Raw genomic sequence first — 18,017 nt, 5'->3', positions numbered from 1 at the left:
AGACAGAAAACCCTTAAAGAAGCCATGTGAAGGGAGCTTCCAACCCCATCTGTAGTATTGGCTTTAGTTTTTAAAATAAATTTTCTCTTCCCAGCCCCAAGTGGGCAGGACAGCTGCCAGCATAGAGTAATTCAGCTATAGATTTTCTTCTGAGAAAGTCGACATTCATAAATTAGATGACCTTTATGCAGATCGACAAAGTGTGTTGATGAACTTGAAGTGACAATTTAAACAAGTATTGGGTATCCAAAGTGCTTGTATTTCATAAGAAACCAACATAAAGGATGGAATGTTTTTAAAGTCTTTAAATAGACATTTAAATGAAAATAGAGGTCAGCCACAGGTTCCCAGGATGAATGAAAATGTGTATCTTTTGTGATTTTTCACACTCATGTGACTTTAAAATATTATTACTCTTCAGAAATAAAATTTGCATGTAAATGGCATTGTTGTGAATTTATGTCTGTTTCCTCAGAAAAAGTGATAAGTGTTGACTGATGTGAATAAACAAAGCTTCTGGTTTTTAAAAAAAATCTAATAATATATTTTGTATGCTATCCAAATATCTTTTTGCTTTGCTGATGGAGATCTGTGATAAAGTGGTCAGCTTGCACCAAAACCCATGTTCTTCAGATGGGATACAAAGGATTGTGTGTTTTATACTTGATTAGGGGAAAAAATTTGTACAGTGCTATGTTGTATTTCTTCCCAAGCATTTGCTTTTTAGGAGAAAAACTGTATAGTTATTTAAAACTTTAAAAGTATTAAAAGGGTTTTGGGAGGCAGGAAAGTAATTTTTCTGACCTTAGGAATAAGTGTTACTCAAAAAATATAGGACACTCTTGTTACAAAAACTGCAGAAACTGTGGAAAGTTGTGTCATTGATAGGATCTGAGTTAGAAGCAAGAATGAAGCAGAGGCTGGAAATGAAGTGTGACTAGAAGACCCAGGCTTGCAGCATTATCTCTAATTGCCTCTGTTAGACGGGGCTGAGTCGGAACACCCTGGCAGTGTAACGTGCTCTTCAAGAGGCTCTGCAGAAGCTCACTCCTCAGGGAAATTTTTTTTCTTCTAATGCTGCATGTTCCTTGACTGTTCTGGCCCTTCCTCTTATATACCACTGATATTTGTCCAGGTAACTTACATTAATGTAACACAAGATTATAATGTGATGGATGAGAATTTAAAATCTTAACATAAAATCTTGACATTTTTGGCTTCAGTCATCAGAGAAACCATACATATGCATTAAACTTAGGTGACCAAGCTAGCTGCTCTTCATATTACTTGATCACAGTCCAGACTGGGATGGTATGCTACTTCTGGGGATCCCAGGCATTCAGCACAGAGAGTTTTGAGCTTTTTTATGTACAGAAATCTGTACAGATAATTTCTAGCCTTCCTATCACCACATACAGCATCAGGGCTAGCTAGAAAGATGAACTGACCTTTGCATTGGTGATTTTGCATGTCCTTGTGAGTAATGTGGCTGTGAAAGTGTTGCTTCTTTGAAAGTCGTATCAGAGGAAAACTGGTTCTACCTTGTACTTGAGCACGTACTTTGGAAACATTTTGAGTTGATACATACATGTAATTAATGGTCAACAGTATTATAGCCATCCACATAATACACAGGACTATGGTTACACATGTTGCCTCAAATATGACAATTTTAATTACAAATGCTTCTCCTGACAGGCTTAAAAATGCTCCTGAAGGCTCTTTTGAGTTTGCTGGCATTGTTCTTGTTCACGTGTTTTTTCCTTTTTGACAAGAAAGTTCCAATAATTTCTTGAATGAAAGTGATGTGGCAAAGAAATTTTTATTTCAACCAATATTTGCAGGCACTGGGGATGTCAATTATGGGGTCCTTCCCATTTCTGGGGAGGTTTTAGACTTAATTCATTAAGCAGAAGTTTTATGACTTCATTGTCTATACCACAAAGTTAATTTGGGCATGAACTTGCAGTAGAATCCTATTTCTGATTTGCTACAATGCAGAGATTTTCCCAGGGATATAAATTTTAATTAGGTTTTGATACCCTTCAGATATTGACATTTCTTACTATAAACCCCTTCTTTTCTACCCCAGCACAGGATCCTCTCTCATCTCCACAGTAGCTCAAAACAGTAAGCTCCTGTGGAGCAGTCAACACCAGTCCCATTGCTCAGGCAACAGTAGAATGGTATTTTCTATATAAAGATGTTTCTATATAAAGATTTTGTCCAAGGACTTAGCTACTGACTGCCATTGGCAAATTAGCCCTCAGATTTTGTAGTGGGCTAATATTTGGGAATTTGCCCTAAACACCTGAATTCATGTGAATTTAGCATCACCCAGCCTTGCAGTTACCTTTTCTAATACCCTAACCCCTCATCTAGACTGGGAAGAATTTGCTGCTTTGCCTGTAGCAGAGAGAAACCTTTCAGTTTTTTAGTCTTTTTAGTTTTGCCAAGCTGTGCTGCATTTGCAGCATAATTTTCTCTGGTTTATTATTCATCTATTTGTAGAAAATTGTTTCTTCAGTTTGTTTGATTTAGATTTCTCTTTCCTTAAAAAAGCAGCAGCTGACTGTGTTAGTCAAATTTATCTTTGGTCTTAATGATGGTGTAATGGCCACAGCAGATAAGTGAAAAAACATTGAAAATTGGCCTGGTTTCTTTTTAAACATCAGAGACATGTTTATTGACATCTGCATTAATAATAATGTGCCAGAAATCCTTTAAAACAGTTGCATGCCACAGACAATGCTGAAATTGAAAATTAAAGCACCCGTTCTTTTTTGATTGTATTTTATGAGGTGAATAAAATAGCATGAGAGAAATAATCTTAAATGTCCTTTTAAAGTAGTTTTTAAAAGTTTCTTTGCTGTGTTCATGTACCATTGGGGCAATTATGAGAGAGTTCAAACTATTTCTTATTTCTAGCAAAGATTAAAGAATTTATTTCTCCTCCTTGCTTTATCTTCCCTCTTGCATGGATGCCAGAGTATGGTCCAGTCAATGTCAGCATGTGGTCTGATGTACTACTCAAATAATTCAGCCCCCTATATTTCATGCCCATATTTTTATGTTGCCTTTTCTCTTGTTAACCTTTGGTATATTTTTCTGGGTTTCTCTAGGTCAATGGGAAGGACCTCTCCAAGGCCACTCATGAAGAAGCAGTGGAAGCTTTTCGCAATGCCAAGGAGCCAATTGTAGTTCAGGTTTTACGACGAGCCCCAATTAGCAAAGCTCATGGTAGCTCTCAGGATGTTCGGCTTGTGGATGCCAGCACTCAGACTGACATCACTTTTGAGCACATTATGGCTCTGGCCAAACTAAGGCCTTCCACACCGCCAGTTCCTGATATCTGCCCTTTTCTACTTTCAGACAGGTATTGTTTATCTTCTCTTGCTGTTTACTTGTGGGATTGAGGCATTGCAGTGTTAGGCTTGTAGCCTTCTCTTGAAAAAAGTCTCAGGAACACTTTAAATAAATTATAAATGTTGTTGGTAAACACTGTCCCATTCAGGCTTCAATAACAGTTTTTCTGAACTCTACTCATGGATTAGAGCTACAGGATGGAATCTTGGCCATGTTTACTTTGTGTTCATGTGTTTGTTCAACCAAAGCTATGCCCTAGTCAGAATGAAACCCACTTCTGTGCTCCAAGGTACCAGAAAGGCTTCCTCAAACCTAGAAAGAGCTGTCTTGTTCCTTGTTGTTCTTCCAAATTTCTTACCAAAAAGTCAAGGAAACAAATTATTTCATTTATAGGTCCCCTTGTGAAAAGCAAAACAATTCCAAAAATACAGAGATCAAAAGTACAATTTCGTCTGTCATATGGCAAGTGATATGAGTTAAATTATTCCTCAGTCAAATTCTTTGATACTGAATTGAGTGCAAATACCAGCAGGTGGTGCTTATTCAAAAATAGGATGTAGGCTTCTTCCTCTTTGGACTCCAGCTCATGAGTAACATCACCTAGTGGTTGACCCTTGCCCTCTGTCTGTAGCCAGGAAAACTGATAGCCCTAGAGCTTTTCCACCAACTTCTTAGCATGCTGTGCATCTCAGAAGATAGATGCTAATGGAGAACATACCACTTTTGACTTTGAAGTAGCTCCATTTTTAGAAGTTCTAGGTAAGCTGGCTAGATGGTTATCTTAGAGAGAACTTGCCAGCCAAATGCTGGATTGAGCCTGCCACTTAACTGTTGCATGGCTAGGAACATGATATGTGTTTATTTTTGAGTTGTTACTGGATATTATTAAACTGTGTGCTACTGCGATTGAAGTTCCCATGCCCTCAGCATGGGGACAAGTTTCCTACCTCTGCTAAGATAGATCCACACTGGGTGCTGCGTGGTTGGGATCCAGCATTGGAGCTGAGGCTGTACCTAAATGCACACTGTAAAGACCTCATTCTTTGTGCTCCAAGCCTGCTTAACAGTGCAGTTTACTGACATATGTTAGTGTACAGTTACTCAAAGGCACTTCACCACTTCATCACTGTAACAGAAGAGGATAATGCGAATTGTTTTATGTGAGTTCTTGAACAATTTGTGAGCCTGGTGTGGGTTGTAGATTATGCACATTCAAGACATAATATCCAGATAATTAGTGAGTTTCCCCTAGCCATGATGCAGCACATGAACCTGGAGCTTGGTACCTTTATGAGCATAAGGAGTCCCAAAATGTCCAATTAAATAGTTTGGCCCAAAACAGACACTTTTAAGAAATCACCTTGTGTAAATCTGACAAAAGATGGACCCAGCAAAATTAACTCAGCCAGATTATGAGCTTTGGAAAAAAAAAAAACAGCCCATGCTACTTCTTGGTACAGTTCCTTTCAGGCTATCAGACCATTCAGAGTAGCATTCCAGAGATGTGAAATCAACAGAGAAGTGGTGGGGTTTTACCACTTTTTAATTTAAAAAAATCTATTGTCTCATCTACTGTTGTTGTGCTGCTTTGTTCCATATAGCTGCCATTCTCTTCACCCAGTGGAGCATGACTTTTATGAAGGTAATGAGTATATTTCCAGCCTGCCTGCTGATGCAGATAGAGCAGACGACTTTGAGTATGAGGTAAGATCACTGGCACTGTAGCCCCTCTCTCATGATATTTACACAGCTGATAGCAGGGTCCTCTGAGAAAAATAAGAGTGGGAATACTACTTAAAAAATTGGCACCAAAGGCTATTTTATTTTATACTTGTGTAATGTCACAGGCTTTACTGGGGTTAGGCTACACACATGAAATGTGAAACCAGAATTCTGCAGTGGGTGGCTACATACAAGTCCAGGTATTAAACATATTCCCCCTTTGTGCATTGGAGACTGTAACTCAGATAATTTGCTTTTGCAGTTTTAACACTTTAAAACAAGCCTTTCCAAAATTAAAAATAGTAACTGGAAGGTTAATTGGTTTTATTTCCACTAATTTTAAGAATTAATTGGCCTTGTATGTCATGCCTTGGGGATTAGTCTTCTAGATACTTGGATGTGTATTTGAGTGTTTGTAATATCAGGCTGCAACTTTGAAAATTAATATAATTTCTATTACTTGCTCTTTGATATTTGACATTGTAAGTATTGCAATTATAACAAATTATACTCTGTGCCACAAATCTCCCTTTGCTGTTAATGCATTGTACTCTCCAGTCACAACGGTGAATGTGTTTCTGAGTCACTGTAAAAACATTATGTGATGCTTCCCAAAACGATAACATGATTGGTGACGTTGCTCTTCATTAGATTTGCATTTCAATATCTAAATAGTCCTCTTGTCAGCCAGTTGTTAGCTTTTAATGTTTTCCACTATCATCGAGTAACAAAACATTTGTAAGGACAGGCATAAGTAGCAGATGGTTCTTTTTATTATTAAACAGTGCTGCGTTTTTGCATAAGTTCAAGTTACTGTATTTTAAATAAGAGTGATTATAAATAATTAAATATCTTTAATAAAAGATTGAAAATATCCTATCGTCCTGTTTGCTCTACCTTAAGAAAGCTTTTTAAAGGTTTCATATAACTGGTTGACATTTGGAAATGAAATGAATGGCAAAAGCTTTGGCAAATATGCGGTGTTCATTTTTATCGTGTCTTTAGCAGCTAAGATGTTCTATTGAAAGTACAGCGCATTGTTCTTTCTAGCAGCCTGGGGAATCTGAAGTTCTTCCTCTGGGAAACAGAAAAATCAAATAACATCTTCTTAGTGAATCTCAATCAGAGCAAGCAAACTTTTATTTGAACTTCTCAGAAAATCATTGCTAGGGATTAGTGAAATCATTATTTTTCTTCCCAGTTGGGTTTTGGTGTGATATCTCACAGCACAGCAGTCTGAGAGCTTAAGTTCTGTTTTGACTCCCCATGTGTAATATAATATTATATTTCTCTGTCAAATGTGTTTGCTTATGGTAGTTCTTCCTTAAATGTAATACAAACTATTTTTCTAGTAGTATTTAAATAAATTAGTAATGCAGTCATCTAATAAAAATATTTTAAAAATACTTAGATAAATATAATTTTCACCATTTAATCAGAATATCAGCGACGTACCAAAATACTAACAGTTTTTAAAGAGCCTACCTCATGCAATCAAGTCCTCTTCATGACCATTATTTTAATCCCTAATAATAGCTGGCATAAGTATTGTGACAATGGCAAATGCTTGGGCAGGTTCTCAGTTGCCTGTAATCTCTGCTAATCACACCATCATAGTCATTAATTCGCTGTCAGCTGTGATTCAGTCGCCCAAGGCAAATTCACTCAGGAACTGAAATAGTGTTTCATGTGAAATTTAAATAGAGAAGGAACTGTCTAGCTTCCCTTCAGAATAATGCTTTCTACTAAATATGAAAGTTTTGAAGGAGAAACAAGAACATCTTAGAGCCTTTAACTAACAGAGCTCAAAACATGAAAGACATTCCCAAAATTTAAGCCCATATGGTAGTATTATGATTTAGGTTACTCATTGGTTGTATTATCTGTTATTTCAGATCCTTGTAAGACATGATTAAGCTCCCTTGCCATAACTAGGTAGCTGGAAAGATTAAGAGCATTATCCCCAGAGATACATATATCTCCATCCAAAAAAATATCCTGTAAAAGACAGAGTCAAAAGAGATTTACTAGCTGCTGTTGCCAATCCAGGGGAGAAGCAGCAGGACAGTGAGTGGAGCAGAGGCTATGGTCCAGAGCTGTCAAGGTCTCTACAACAGTATTGTCTTAGGTGTACCCTGATGTGGTCACTTAGTCCCACCCTTGCCCTGATGTTATCTGGCCCCTCAGTTATGCCAGTGTTACTTTTTTGTGAAACAGATGTGAGAAGTAATACAGTATTTTTTAAAAAAACAGATTTTTGGAAGAGTTGTTGTTAATCTAGCCCAGCTGCCTGATCTAATTTCCAGCATAGTTCCACAGGTTGCTGTGTTGCAGCAGCAGCATCCTGGAAGGAAAAAATTCTAAAGCATTTGGGAAGACAACAACTTGTAAAATCAGCATTGTCCATCCACCATTTAAGGGTGAAAGCAGCAAGAAGAGATGGTGCAGAAGCTCTGCTCAAGCCACCCTGAGGGATGCAGGCTGGTGGGTGGAAGAAGCATAAAGCGTTCTCTATCTCCCACCATTGGATTTCTCCTGTGTTTAGGGGAAAGAATTTTATTGTTATTACTGTGCTTTCTGTAGAAGAAGGATTGTTATCAGTGCTCCCTGATTTTATCACTGTTTTTTTCTTCATAACAACTTCCTGGTGTGAACCCTAGCTAATCACACAAAAACCCCCCACACACAGCTGTGCAGGTTTAAGCTTTGCTGGGAGGGAGAGCACATTGCTGTTGCCCTTCCCCCACCCACAGCCAGTCGGGCTGGAAGTTAAACACAGACCCCGGGCTAAAATAAGAAGAAATTTAATACAACAGTGTGATAAAACAATCTGAATACCAGCAGTAGCAATGATAATAAGAATAAGCAATAAAAGTGAACAAGACAAAAGATATACAGAGAAATACCGCAAAATGGTCAGGGAACAAGCCCACCCCCAAAACCAAAAGCGAAAGTAAAAAGGCTCCACCCCTGGACCTGACATCAGCATGGTATGAATAACCCGGCTGGAGATCCCTTCCCCCTCTCTCTCTGCTGGGGAAAACTTGACCCTATCCTAGTTGAACCAGGACAACAGTAAAAAAACATACCTGGTGTCAGGAGTATGGTCCAGTTTCCAAACTGCACGTTAACGTTCCCATTGTACTAAAAGGATACAGATGAGTAGCTCACAGGACTCCATGGAAAACTTGGTACTTTTAAAATGGATTCAAAGCTATACCTGGGGATTTCAGAAAGTGATTGAAACAAGATAGCGCAGAAAAAGAACTAGACCAACACCTGATTATTTCCTAGAAATAGTTTATAAGTGAAGAATGCATCAGTTCTGAGACACAAATGCAAAATACTTAGCCAAATTAGGAAGTAAAGAAATAAGATGACTAGCAACTGAGGTGCTATAAATAATAATGTTTTCCAGGAAAGGGAATGTCCTGGAAAACTTCGATTAGCTTGGAACTTGCTTACAGATATGTTTGGCATTTAAGTACTTGAGTTACCACCATAAGAAACAAACAGGAGGATCACATAGGATAGCCAGCACTGGGGATATGGAATTATACTTGCCAGTGGATTTTATAGGATTAGACACTTACAAGACTCTTCTACTCCATTTGTAAGCTAGTAAAACACAGTGGGTTGTGCTCAGATTGTCGCAGCGCAATGAACTCAAGTATGAGACAATTGTCTTGGAAGGATGAACTCCCTGTGAGGCTCATTAGGCTCCATACAGTACCATACCTTAAACAAATGGCTGGAAAGATGGTGAAGCTGGGGGATTGTTGATAGCCAACATGAGTATCCTTATGTTGCTGCTGCAAAACTTGTCCTAAAAGGCATCTGAATTGTTAGTAAATATTGAGACAGGGGTCAGAGCCAGCATCAGTCAATGTTGGCAGAAAGGAATAAAAAGATCTGAAATTCTGGCATAGCCAGATACCTACAAGGACTTTTAAGATAAAGCAGAAATTGATCAATTTGTATTAAATGCTGTTAGACTTGCCGTCAATATCACTAAGAAGAGAGCTAAAGATATTCAGGACAAACCCAACCAGTTTGGCTGTAAGTGGCTGTTGTGCTCCTGGAATTGCATCATGTGATGTTAGAATATACATCACAGTCTCTGGTACCAACAAGGTGAAAGGACTTAAAGCATCACAACCCACAGTAAGTCATGGCTCTAAAATTTATCCTTGTAAGAAGAACAAAGGATACTGGTGCTAGAGAGGAGTAAATAAACTAATGGGCATGAACTTCTTTAATAACATTTCTGAACATACTGTCTAGGAGAGAGAAACATCATATACATGGTTTGGAACATTGGCAGTAATACAGAAATTAAAGGAAGAAAGTCACTTAAATGGCAAAAGTGAAAAAATAGGTAAAAAAAACCCAAATAATGTTGTAAAGACAAAGCTGGACAAAAGAAAGCATCACTGATGACTGGTCCTACCTACTCAGTCTGAGGACACTGCCTCTCAATGGGAGGGGCAGAAGAAAATAAGTTTTAATCAGGCACAAGCAAGTAGTGTCATTTAGTCAACAGGTCCTTATCCAAGGGCAGAGACCTTCATACCTTTGTTCTATGTACTGAAGTAGCTTTTGAGCTAAATTGGAAGTGTTTGGTTTCTGCTGCAAGAACCAATATCTCTGCAGAATTATAGCTTTTAAAATCTCATATATCTGAGATAGGAAGAGATTCTTACTTCTAGCTGAATGCTTCTTACAAACATCAAAAGTAGACACCCTCGGGAAGGAAAAGCCAATGTAACTGTAGTTGCATCTATGAGGAAGAGTAGGCTGAAGTTTCGTGTCAGAATTGAGGGGGAGGTTTTGGAGGAAGTTTGGGTGTTAGTTGATGTGGATGTATGAAGACAACCAGCATCATTGCCCTAAAAGACTTTCCAGCTCTGATTGTCCTTGTTTTTAGTCAAAGGCACAAGTGAGTGCTTCAGTACCATGACATAGCTTACAAGGAGCCTGGAAAACCACGTAAGTGGTCCACCATGCCAGGATTAGCATTTTGAGAGTAAAGAAGGCAGAATGGCAGCCATTGTGTTAGCCTGCTTGTGTCTGATGACTCCAGTTTTAATGCATGCAAATGCTAGTGCTGACAGATTGGGGCAGTATTAAAATTAGTAACTGGGAGAAGTTGCTAAAGGTTGAGTTGACCATATACAAAATTGCAAGGTACTCTGATGCTCTTCACTTAAGGTCACAGAAACCACTGAGCTTCTTTATTTTACTTTTTTTCAGGAAGTTAGTGCATGTCACTAAATCAACAGACAACCACATGAGGCATGTGCAAGTGACATCTTTCTGTGGTCAGTTTTTATGAAGCCCTTTGTGTCCAGACAATGAAAGGATCAGAGATCCTGCAGAAAACAGCAGCCACAAAAGAGCATAGTATTTTGAGAAAAAGCCACGTGAGATTTTTCCCACCTGATGCCTCTGTGAAACTCAGAGCATGAGCTAGAAACTGCACACCTGCTGTTTTGATTCCTCCTATGATCTGGAAGATAGGACTTCTGGAAATTAGAAGATTCGTATGAAAGTTGCTTTACTCCATCATCAGTATCTCCTCCTAAGCAGAGCAACTCATAGTGCTCTGAGGGTTAGTTAACACCTCAGGGCAAAAATGAATACTCATGTATTCATGTTCATGTTCTGCTTTGTAGACCCAAGGGACAGATTTTTGGTCAGAATGAGGAAATAAATGTGTGTGCATGTGTGTTGAATGTAAGTCCTAATTTATGGTTATGCACAGCCATTCATTTAAATGTTTTGATGAGTATTTGCACCTGTAAATCTGTTAACTCTAAATGTAGGTTAGGCCGTTAAGTATACCACTGGCCTGATCCAAACCCACTGAAATTGCTAAAGTTTCCTATTGACCTGTGCGTTTCTGGATCAGATGCTGTCAGCTGTTTTCACAAACTACTAAAAAATGGGCCGTGAAGAGAGAAAAGGTAGAAAAATTTGGGAATTGGCCATGAGTAAGGTTTTATGTAAACCTCTTCTTGCTGAACACTTAAAACTCTCATAGGGGAAAATATTAACCTGTTCTCTTTGGTTTTTTTACCACATCTGAGCATTGCAGCAGGTGCAATGCAGCAGTAACGCATTGGTTTACTCTTCCTGTAACACTCATCCCACTGTGATGAGGGAAGGATTTCAGGCACAAATTCAGACTTTCTGTTTCTGTGACATAATGCTTTTGAAGTGATCGATTTTATTGGTATTTTTTCCTTAGAACAAAAGAAGGAGTAATTGTGTACAGATTAGCAGTCTGAATGATGTTGTTTATCTGAAGAAAGTTACTTGGAAGTATTTGTGGGTTGAGGCCCTCATGGGCTACTAAAGTGTGGTCTCTGGTGACCTTCTGAAAGGTCCACCACTGCTGTAATAGGCCAAGAGAGACTTGCCTGCCCTGTGAATTCATAGTTAAGGCCTTTTCAACACATGGATTATTTAACCAGTAAACCAAACAGATCTGTCTATCGTGTAAATACATATTTAGGGCCTTTTTAACATGAGGATTACTGAGCTGATAGCCTGTAACAGCTCCCTTCAGAGCTGTGATAGCCTGCAAACACCCCTGTGTGAGCATTACAGGCACTTGCGGCAATGCAATTCGAGCTTCCGCTTAAATTGCTAACACCTGAATAAACAGTTTTTATGGAAACAGCTTCTGTGCATACTGCCAGCACTTCCAATCGCTGCACTCAGACTCTTTTGTTTTGTTACCTGATGACTGTTGCTGTACAGTAAAGCAAACCCAGAAGATGGATGTGTAACCATCAAAATGGAAAACATTTCTTACATAAGAGTTTTCTAGAAATTCCTTACATGTAGCATGGAATTTCTCTACACAGCTGTTAAGTCATGGTTTTTATTTAATAGTATAAAGGGGTGAGAGAGAGTGAGAGAAACCTTGTTTTGTCAGGGATCACTCCAGTTAAGTTCAGATAGGATGACAGTGACATGAATGGGCAGAACCACTATAATACCTCTGCGACTTGCTATCAGGTTGTGCTTGTTTCTTCTATATTTTGTATTGTGATTGGATTTTTTTTCATGAACTTCTAAAACTTGGCATGAATCAAAAATGAGCCTTTAGAAATAAAAATCAGTTTTTTAATTCAGCAGCCACCAGATGTAATTTAAGAGAAGGCTTCAAGAAATAAGCATTCTAATAGAGATGAGTGTTCCAGTGTAGAAGAGCTGAAATGGTGGACAAAGTGGTGTGTGTTGGTTTAAGCCCTGCTGGGACCAGAGACCATGTTGCTGTTGTCCCTCCCCCACCCTCAGCCGGTCAGGCTGGAAGTGAGGCACAAAACCTGGGTTAAAATAAGAAGAAATTTAATACAACAGTGTAATAAGCAATCTGAACAACAACAGTAGCAATGATAACAGCAATAAACAGTAATAACAGTGAACGAGACAAACGATATACAGAGAAATACCGCAGAATGGTCACGGAACAAAGCCAACGCGTGGGTCCTGCCACCAAAAAGTCAAAGAGAAAGTAAAATCAAAGTTTCCCGCCCCTGGACCTGAGCCAGCATGGTATGAATAACCCGGCTGGAGATCCCTTCCCCCTCTCTCTCTGCTGGGGAAACTTAACCCTATCCTAGTTGAACCAGGACAGTTGTGTCTTTCCATTGTCATCAGACCTGGCTGGTGTGGTAACAGGAATGTGAAAAGACTTGCTGGTAAGTGTGGTGTAGGAAAAGCAGATACGTCTCACCATGTGCCTTACCTTATGTGGCTGCTGTTGTGGTGGAGGGATGGATCTGACAGCTCAGAGTGGACTTAGATAAACTGGGACTTACTGTATTGTGTTTATTTTCTGACCATCAGTTTGTAACTGTCTAGTGGTTATGGCTGGGTCATGGATGCCCCATGGTATAGAGACATTTACTGACACCATTATTCTGATTTTTATGCCAATGCATAATATTATATAGCATCTGCTGTTAAGAAGCTTCATGAAGGAACCGAATAGCTATGTGTGTGCCTGTGATCTGTGGTCTTGGTTGCTTAGGAGAGTCTTTCTGGTTTGTGGGGTCTTGGTTTTTTTTTTCCATTCCTACATGTCATATCGTACAAATCCAGAGGAAAAAAAACCAACAACTGAACTGTATTTTAAAGCTATTAATTGAAAAGCTTGTGAGGAAGTCTCCTGGACAAGTAAATAAATTATTAGAGTTGTTTCAGTTGGACAGTGATCAGGGCTTCTAAAACCCTTCCTCGAGACTTTTTCCTTTTAACTCAAAAGGCATTCTGAGCTGTTAACAACTGGCCTGTGATCCAGCTGACTGTCACTACAGGCTAAAAATGGAAAGGTCACAGTTAAAATGGAGAAGTGGCTTTGGACCTTTTTTTTTGCTGTAGTTCTTTGAATAACACTGTGTAATAATTAAAAGAGGACTTTTAGCATGCATTTGGTATACTACAGCACAAGATTATGTGTTTCACTGGCACTTTTTAAAATGCCTGGGGATTTAAGTCAGCCTAATGTACACATAGACAATAATAAATATGTAACTTCTCCCTAACTGTGGCCAGTTGTACACTGTAAATGAGCAAAGGAGTAGTGGCAAAGGGAGTCCTTTCATTTTACTTTTTAATCTGTCTTTTAAGAATTGAAGTCACTTTTCAAGTATAAATTAATTAAACTTAACACCATTCCACTGAGGTTCTTTGATGTTATTATGTCCTGTATTGCTACAGGAATTCACAAGCAGGTGAACTAAGGACAGTCATATTGAGAGACTTGCCAAGTCAGTCAGTGGCAGAACTGGCAGTAAAACCCAGGAGCCTTTACTTGCAATGCATCTCTCTTTTGGCCATTAAATCACTCTTCTTCCTTGTTAGTAATTGGATCATTTAAATGGATGTCTGGGTAGTTTCTGCAACCATTTGTTAATTTTGAGGGTGTTACTGTATGTCATCACAAAATTCTGACATTCAAAGCAGATGAAGTTGCTGTCATCTTACCTCCCCTAAGTAATGAATATCCCAATTTAGGACTTTGAACTGTGTCCACAACAGAGGATCATGAGAGAATGAGGAGAAGAACACAACACTGACATGGGCAAATTTATCAAAGTTATTACCATTTATTGTGTTTTAAAACAGGAGTATAATATATCAAGTCAATGATATCATTTTGTTTCATGATTTCATAAAACAAACACAGGGTTACTCCTTGCTTCACCTGAAAGCTAATAAAAATTTTTCCTTGTTGTCAGACCTTATGTTTTTCCAGGAAAATGAAGAGAAGTGAGCTTAGTTCAGCAGCACTTTATTGTTGGGCAACATTACAGCATATGGTATGTGTTTTTCACTCAGCAAAGGAAGAGAAAGGTGCTGGCAATATTTTCATATTTATGAAAATCTGTGGATTATAAATCTTCTGTTTTGAATAAATGCTTTGTTTAGACAGGTTTTTTTTACTATTATACCATATACCTCTATAAATGCTTTACAGTGAAAATGTTTCTAAGGGTTTTATTAATACTATTTTTCATATGCTTTCTGCTTGAAAGCTCATCTAGTCTCTCTTGGAGATATGGAATCTAGCTATAGAGACAAAAGATGGGAGAAAATTATTTCTTTCACATGTTCTTTTAAAAATAACCTTAAGTCATGTATAACCATAACCAGCTTAATTATAATGTCACTATTTTATGTCACTTATTATAATGTCACTATTTTAAAGCTTAGTATCCTAGGAAATTCAAGGGCACAGGCCAAATCCCCCTAGTAAGAGGGAACCTTTTACAAGAAAATGGACTTTAAACAGGGTTTCAGTATTATGCATGATGGGCTTTCAGAGGAGAAATCAAAAAAAAAAAAACAAAACAGGAGAGGTCTTTTCTGTGGAAGTTTGCTTTTTTATTTAATGAGGCAGCTCTTCAAAGAGAATGTGATAGTCATTCCTGGAGGGCATGGTTTGGTGAGCAGGAATACAGGTGAAACTGTATTGTGCATCAAAAAAGCAGATGATGAGTTTGCTTTGTATTTCATCTCACGATTTCATCAGTCTGTACAAGTGTGTGTTTGGGGGTGGAGGACATTTCCATGTGCAACAGAAGTTTGAACAGCTGAAACTCAGCATGGGTATGGTGCCCATAGTCCTTGTTTTGGTGCCAGGAAAATAAAAATGTGTTTAAAAGTCATTGCATATCGCTTCATGTGCTTGATTTATAGGGACAAGTATATGATTAAAATTTGCATATTTTAACTATACATATTTTAATATGTATTTATCTCAAAGTAAATAAGAGCATGGATGGAGTGAAATTTTAACTTGGTGATTTCTAAGAATTTCTAATTTTGTAAGCTCAACTTTAAATTTAGCTTTTTATAGTATTTTGCCTATACTGTGTCTGAAAGGCATAAACTGAACTACAGGAAGATATATTTCTCACAGCTGTCTAAAACTGAAAAATTACATTTTCAACTTGATTTTAATATTCCAAAATTGCCTTCACACAGTTGTAGATCAAGGCTGTCCAAACATGTGGAATTGTAACTGGTTAGGAGTTTGACTCTACAGCTACATGTTGTGCTGTCCAGATAAATGCTTGCTGCAGCAGATGTTGGCACATCTGTTATGCCTCCCCATTTCAATTGGCTGCCTGGGTGTTTAGAAAGTGCTGATGAGGCAGATAAATCTTCTGACATGTTTCAGGCCCAAAGCAGGCAGGCAGCAGTAATAATGATGTTTACAGAGCCAAGTGCTGGGCAGTAACATTTTGAAATATAGCAAAAAATAAAGTATGATTTTACCTGTAATAGGTGAAATTTGTTGTGAAAAGTGAAGCTAATTATGCCAAGTGATTCTCAGCTGATCTGAACTGCAGCTATGACAACTCATAAACCTCTGGACTTCGTGTATCTAAGGTTTGTTGGCTAGAAAAAGGCAGTTGCTACAGTTTAGAAAGAGCTCTAAACTGTGAAGGGCTCTTTAATAAACAGGAGAATTGGGAATCAGGTTTAGAAACAGCAGCAGCATATGTGGTTTTTGGAAGTGAAATAGTTTTCTTCTTGGAACTTTAAGTTCCTGATCTTATCAGAATTATTACTTTCAACAGGTTTTCCTTTACACTTTGAAGTGTGTCAGATTTGAGTGTTTATATACCATTACCAGACTTTGGGGTCTTCTCCTGAGAAGGTCCGTAGTGTATCAAAGAGTACATTCATGGACAGAGAAGGATGTATCTGACAGTTTCAAGTGCAGAGACTGGTTTCCAAGTACATAGAGCTTTTGCAGGTGTTGGATACCTTCCAGACTTTAGTCTCCAACACAGTGAATGGCAAACAGAAATGCAGTCCCTGTAAAGATTTTAGCACTGATGTCATGTATTCATATTGTCGCCTTCCCTTCAGTAGATGTCACCACTAAATTTTCCAAGTTGCTTTCAAGTACCACTGTTTTTGAGGTGAGTCCAGAAATTGCAGAGAGAGCCTATCATAGAAGGGCAAAGAAGTGGATGCTGATTATATAGCTGTTAGAGTTACTTACGTTTTAGAGTGTACAGTCTACAGCATCTCTGGACAACTCTCCCAGTGTTTGACTACCCTCACGGTAAGAAGACTTCCCTAAATATTTAATAGGAATTTCCTGAGTAGCAACTGATACCTGTTGTCTCGTGGCTGTCACAGTGCACCTCCATGGTTCTGACTTCTCTGGACACTTGCATTTGGTACTTGAAGAAAGCAATAAGACCTCCTTATTAAGAAGATACTTCTCTTCAAAAGGATAACTGAATGAAGTTCTCCCAGCCTCCTGCCTCATAGGAGATATGCTCCAGCACCCTAATTAGTTAATGGTCTTCTAGCCAGATGTGGAGCGCTGTTTCCTGCCCGATAACCAAGAGAAGGTCCATTCTAACATTTTATGTCAAAGCTATTTTTATTGGAGAACAGATTGGGGAGCTAATTCGGGAAAGCAAAAATAATTGGACTTGTTAGAGTTTGAGGGGTTCCTCCGCCACACCCCTTATATGGCTCAGACCAGCGATTCATTAGCTGTATCTCTTATTTTTCAATGCTGAAAGCCAAAGAGTTTCAATATGGGGGGTCAGGATAGGAGCTTTAATGAACAGTCAGATTTTTTTTTCTTCAAATACATGTAACAATAAATCTCCTTCTTTTATTTTTTGTCAAAATTGTCCAGGAGCAAAGGACTCCTTTGGAATATAGAGACTGACAGCCAGTGTGACAGTTTGGTATATTCACACACATTGCACAATGGAATAGTTGCTAGTCTAGTGTGCTTATCTCATTTTACCATAAGGTTCAGTTTCTGCCTTGTTTGTGCTATTCCCACCTACTTTGTTCAGTGAGAAGAAAATGAGAATGTAGAATCCAGTGAAAAGGAAATCTTTCGCTGCATATCATCAGATAGTTAATTATGCTACATACTCTTCTCATATCCTTACAGCTTCACACTTACATTGACTAAAAGACCAAAAGTTAAGGACCAAAGCTGACTGTTGAGAAATACTATATATAAGCCCTTCATCATGGATCTCTCTGCTCAGAAAGCAAGAATACATGGTTTTCTCAAGTGCAGAACATACGTGAAGGGGTGTTGGGTCTCTAGCAGGTGAAAACATATATACATATATAACATAGGAAAATATATGCATATAGTTAAGTAGTTCGAATAAATTAGCATTCATACTGCACCATGGGAAAAGAACAGAGATAAAGAGAGCGAATAGGGAGGTGGAAGAATTAAGGAGAAAAGTAAGACCATGGCTTGTTTGAAATAACAAAGTATGCTGAGGACATTTTACTTTCCAGTAAGTGTGATCATCCAGACAGTAGGAAAAAATGGTTTTTAATAGCATTTTAATAGCATTTAGGGCACTTTAATACTTCCCATAAAGATTGAGTTTTGGATTCTTTTTTTG

General features: G+C 38.3%; 1 protein-coding gene across 3 annotated transcripts in view; it reads left to right on the top strand.

Annotated features, from left to right (window-relative positions):
• Positions 1-18,017, top strand: part of PDZRN4 (PDZ domain containing ring finger 4) — a 264,767-nt gene that overhangs the window by 216,227 nt on the left and 30,523 nt on the right. For all 3 annotated transcript variants that reach the window (XM_026841010.1, XM_026841008.1, XM_026841009.1), the window contains 2 exons: positions 3,123-3,376; positions 4,968-5,070. In XM_026841010.1, coding sequence (XP_026696811.1) covers positions 3,123-3,376; positions 4,968-5,070 — 357 coding nt within the window. The remainder of the gene's footprint in view (positions 1-3,122; positions 3,377-4,967; positions 5,071-18,017) is intronic.

The sequence above is a fragment of the Athene cunicularia genome (genome assembly GCF_003259725.1).
Source record: "Athene cunicularia isolate RWA chromosome 1 unlocalized genomic scaffold, athCun1 chr1_part2, whole genome shotgun sequence".
Taxonomy (NCBI): Eukaryota; Metazoa; Chordata; class Aves; order Strigiformes; family Strigidae; genus Athene; species Athene cunicularia.
The sequence above is the reverse complement of the archived record's forward strand: the minus strand, read 5'-3'. Positions and strand labels throughout refer to the sequence as shown.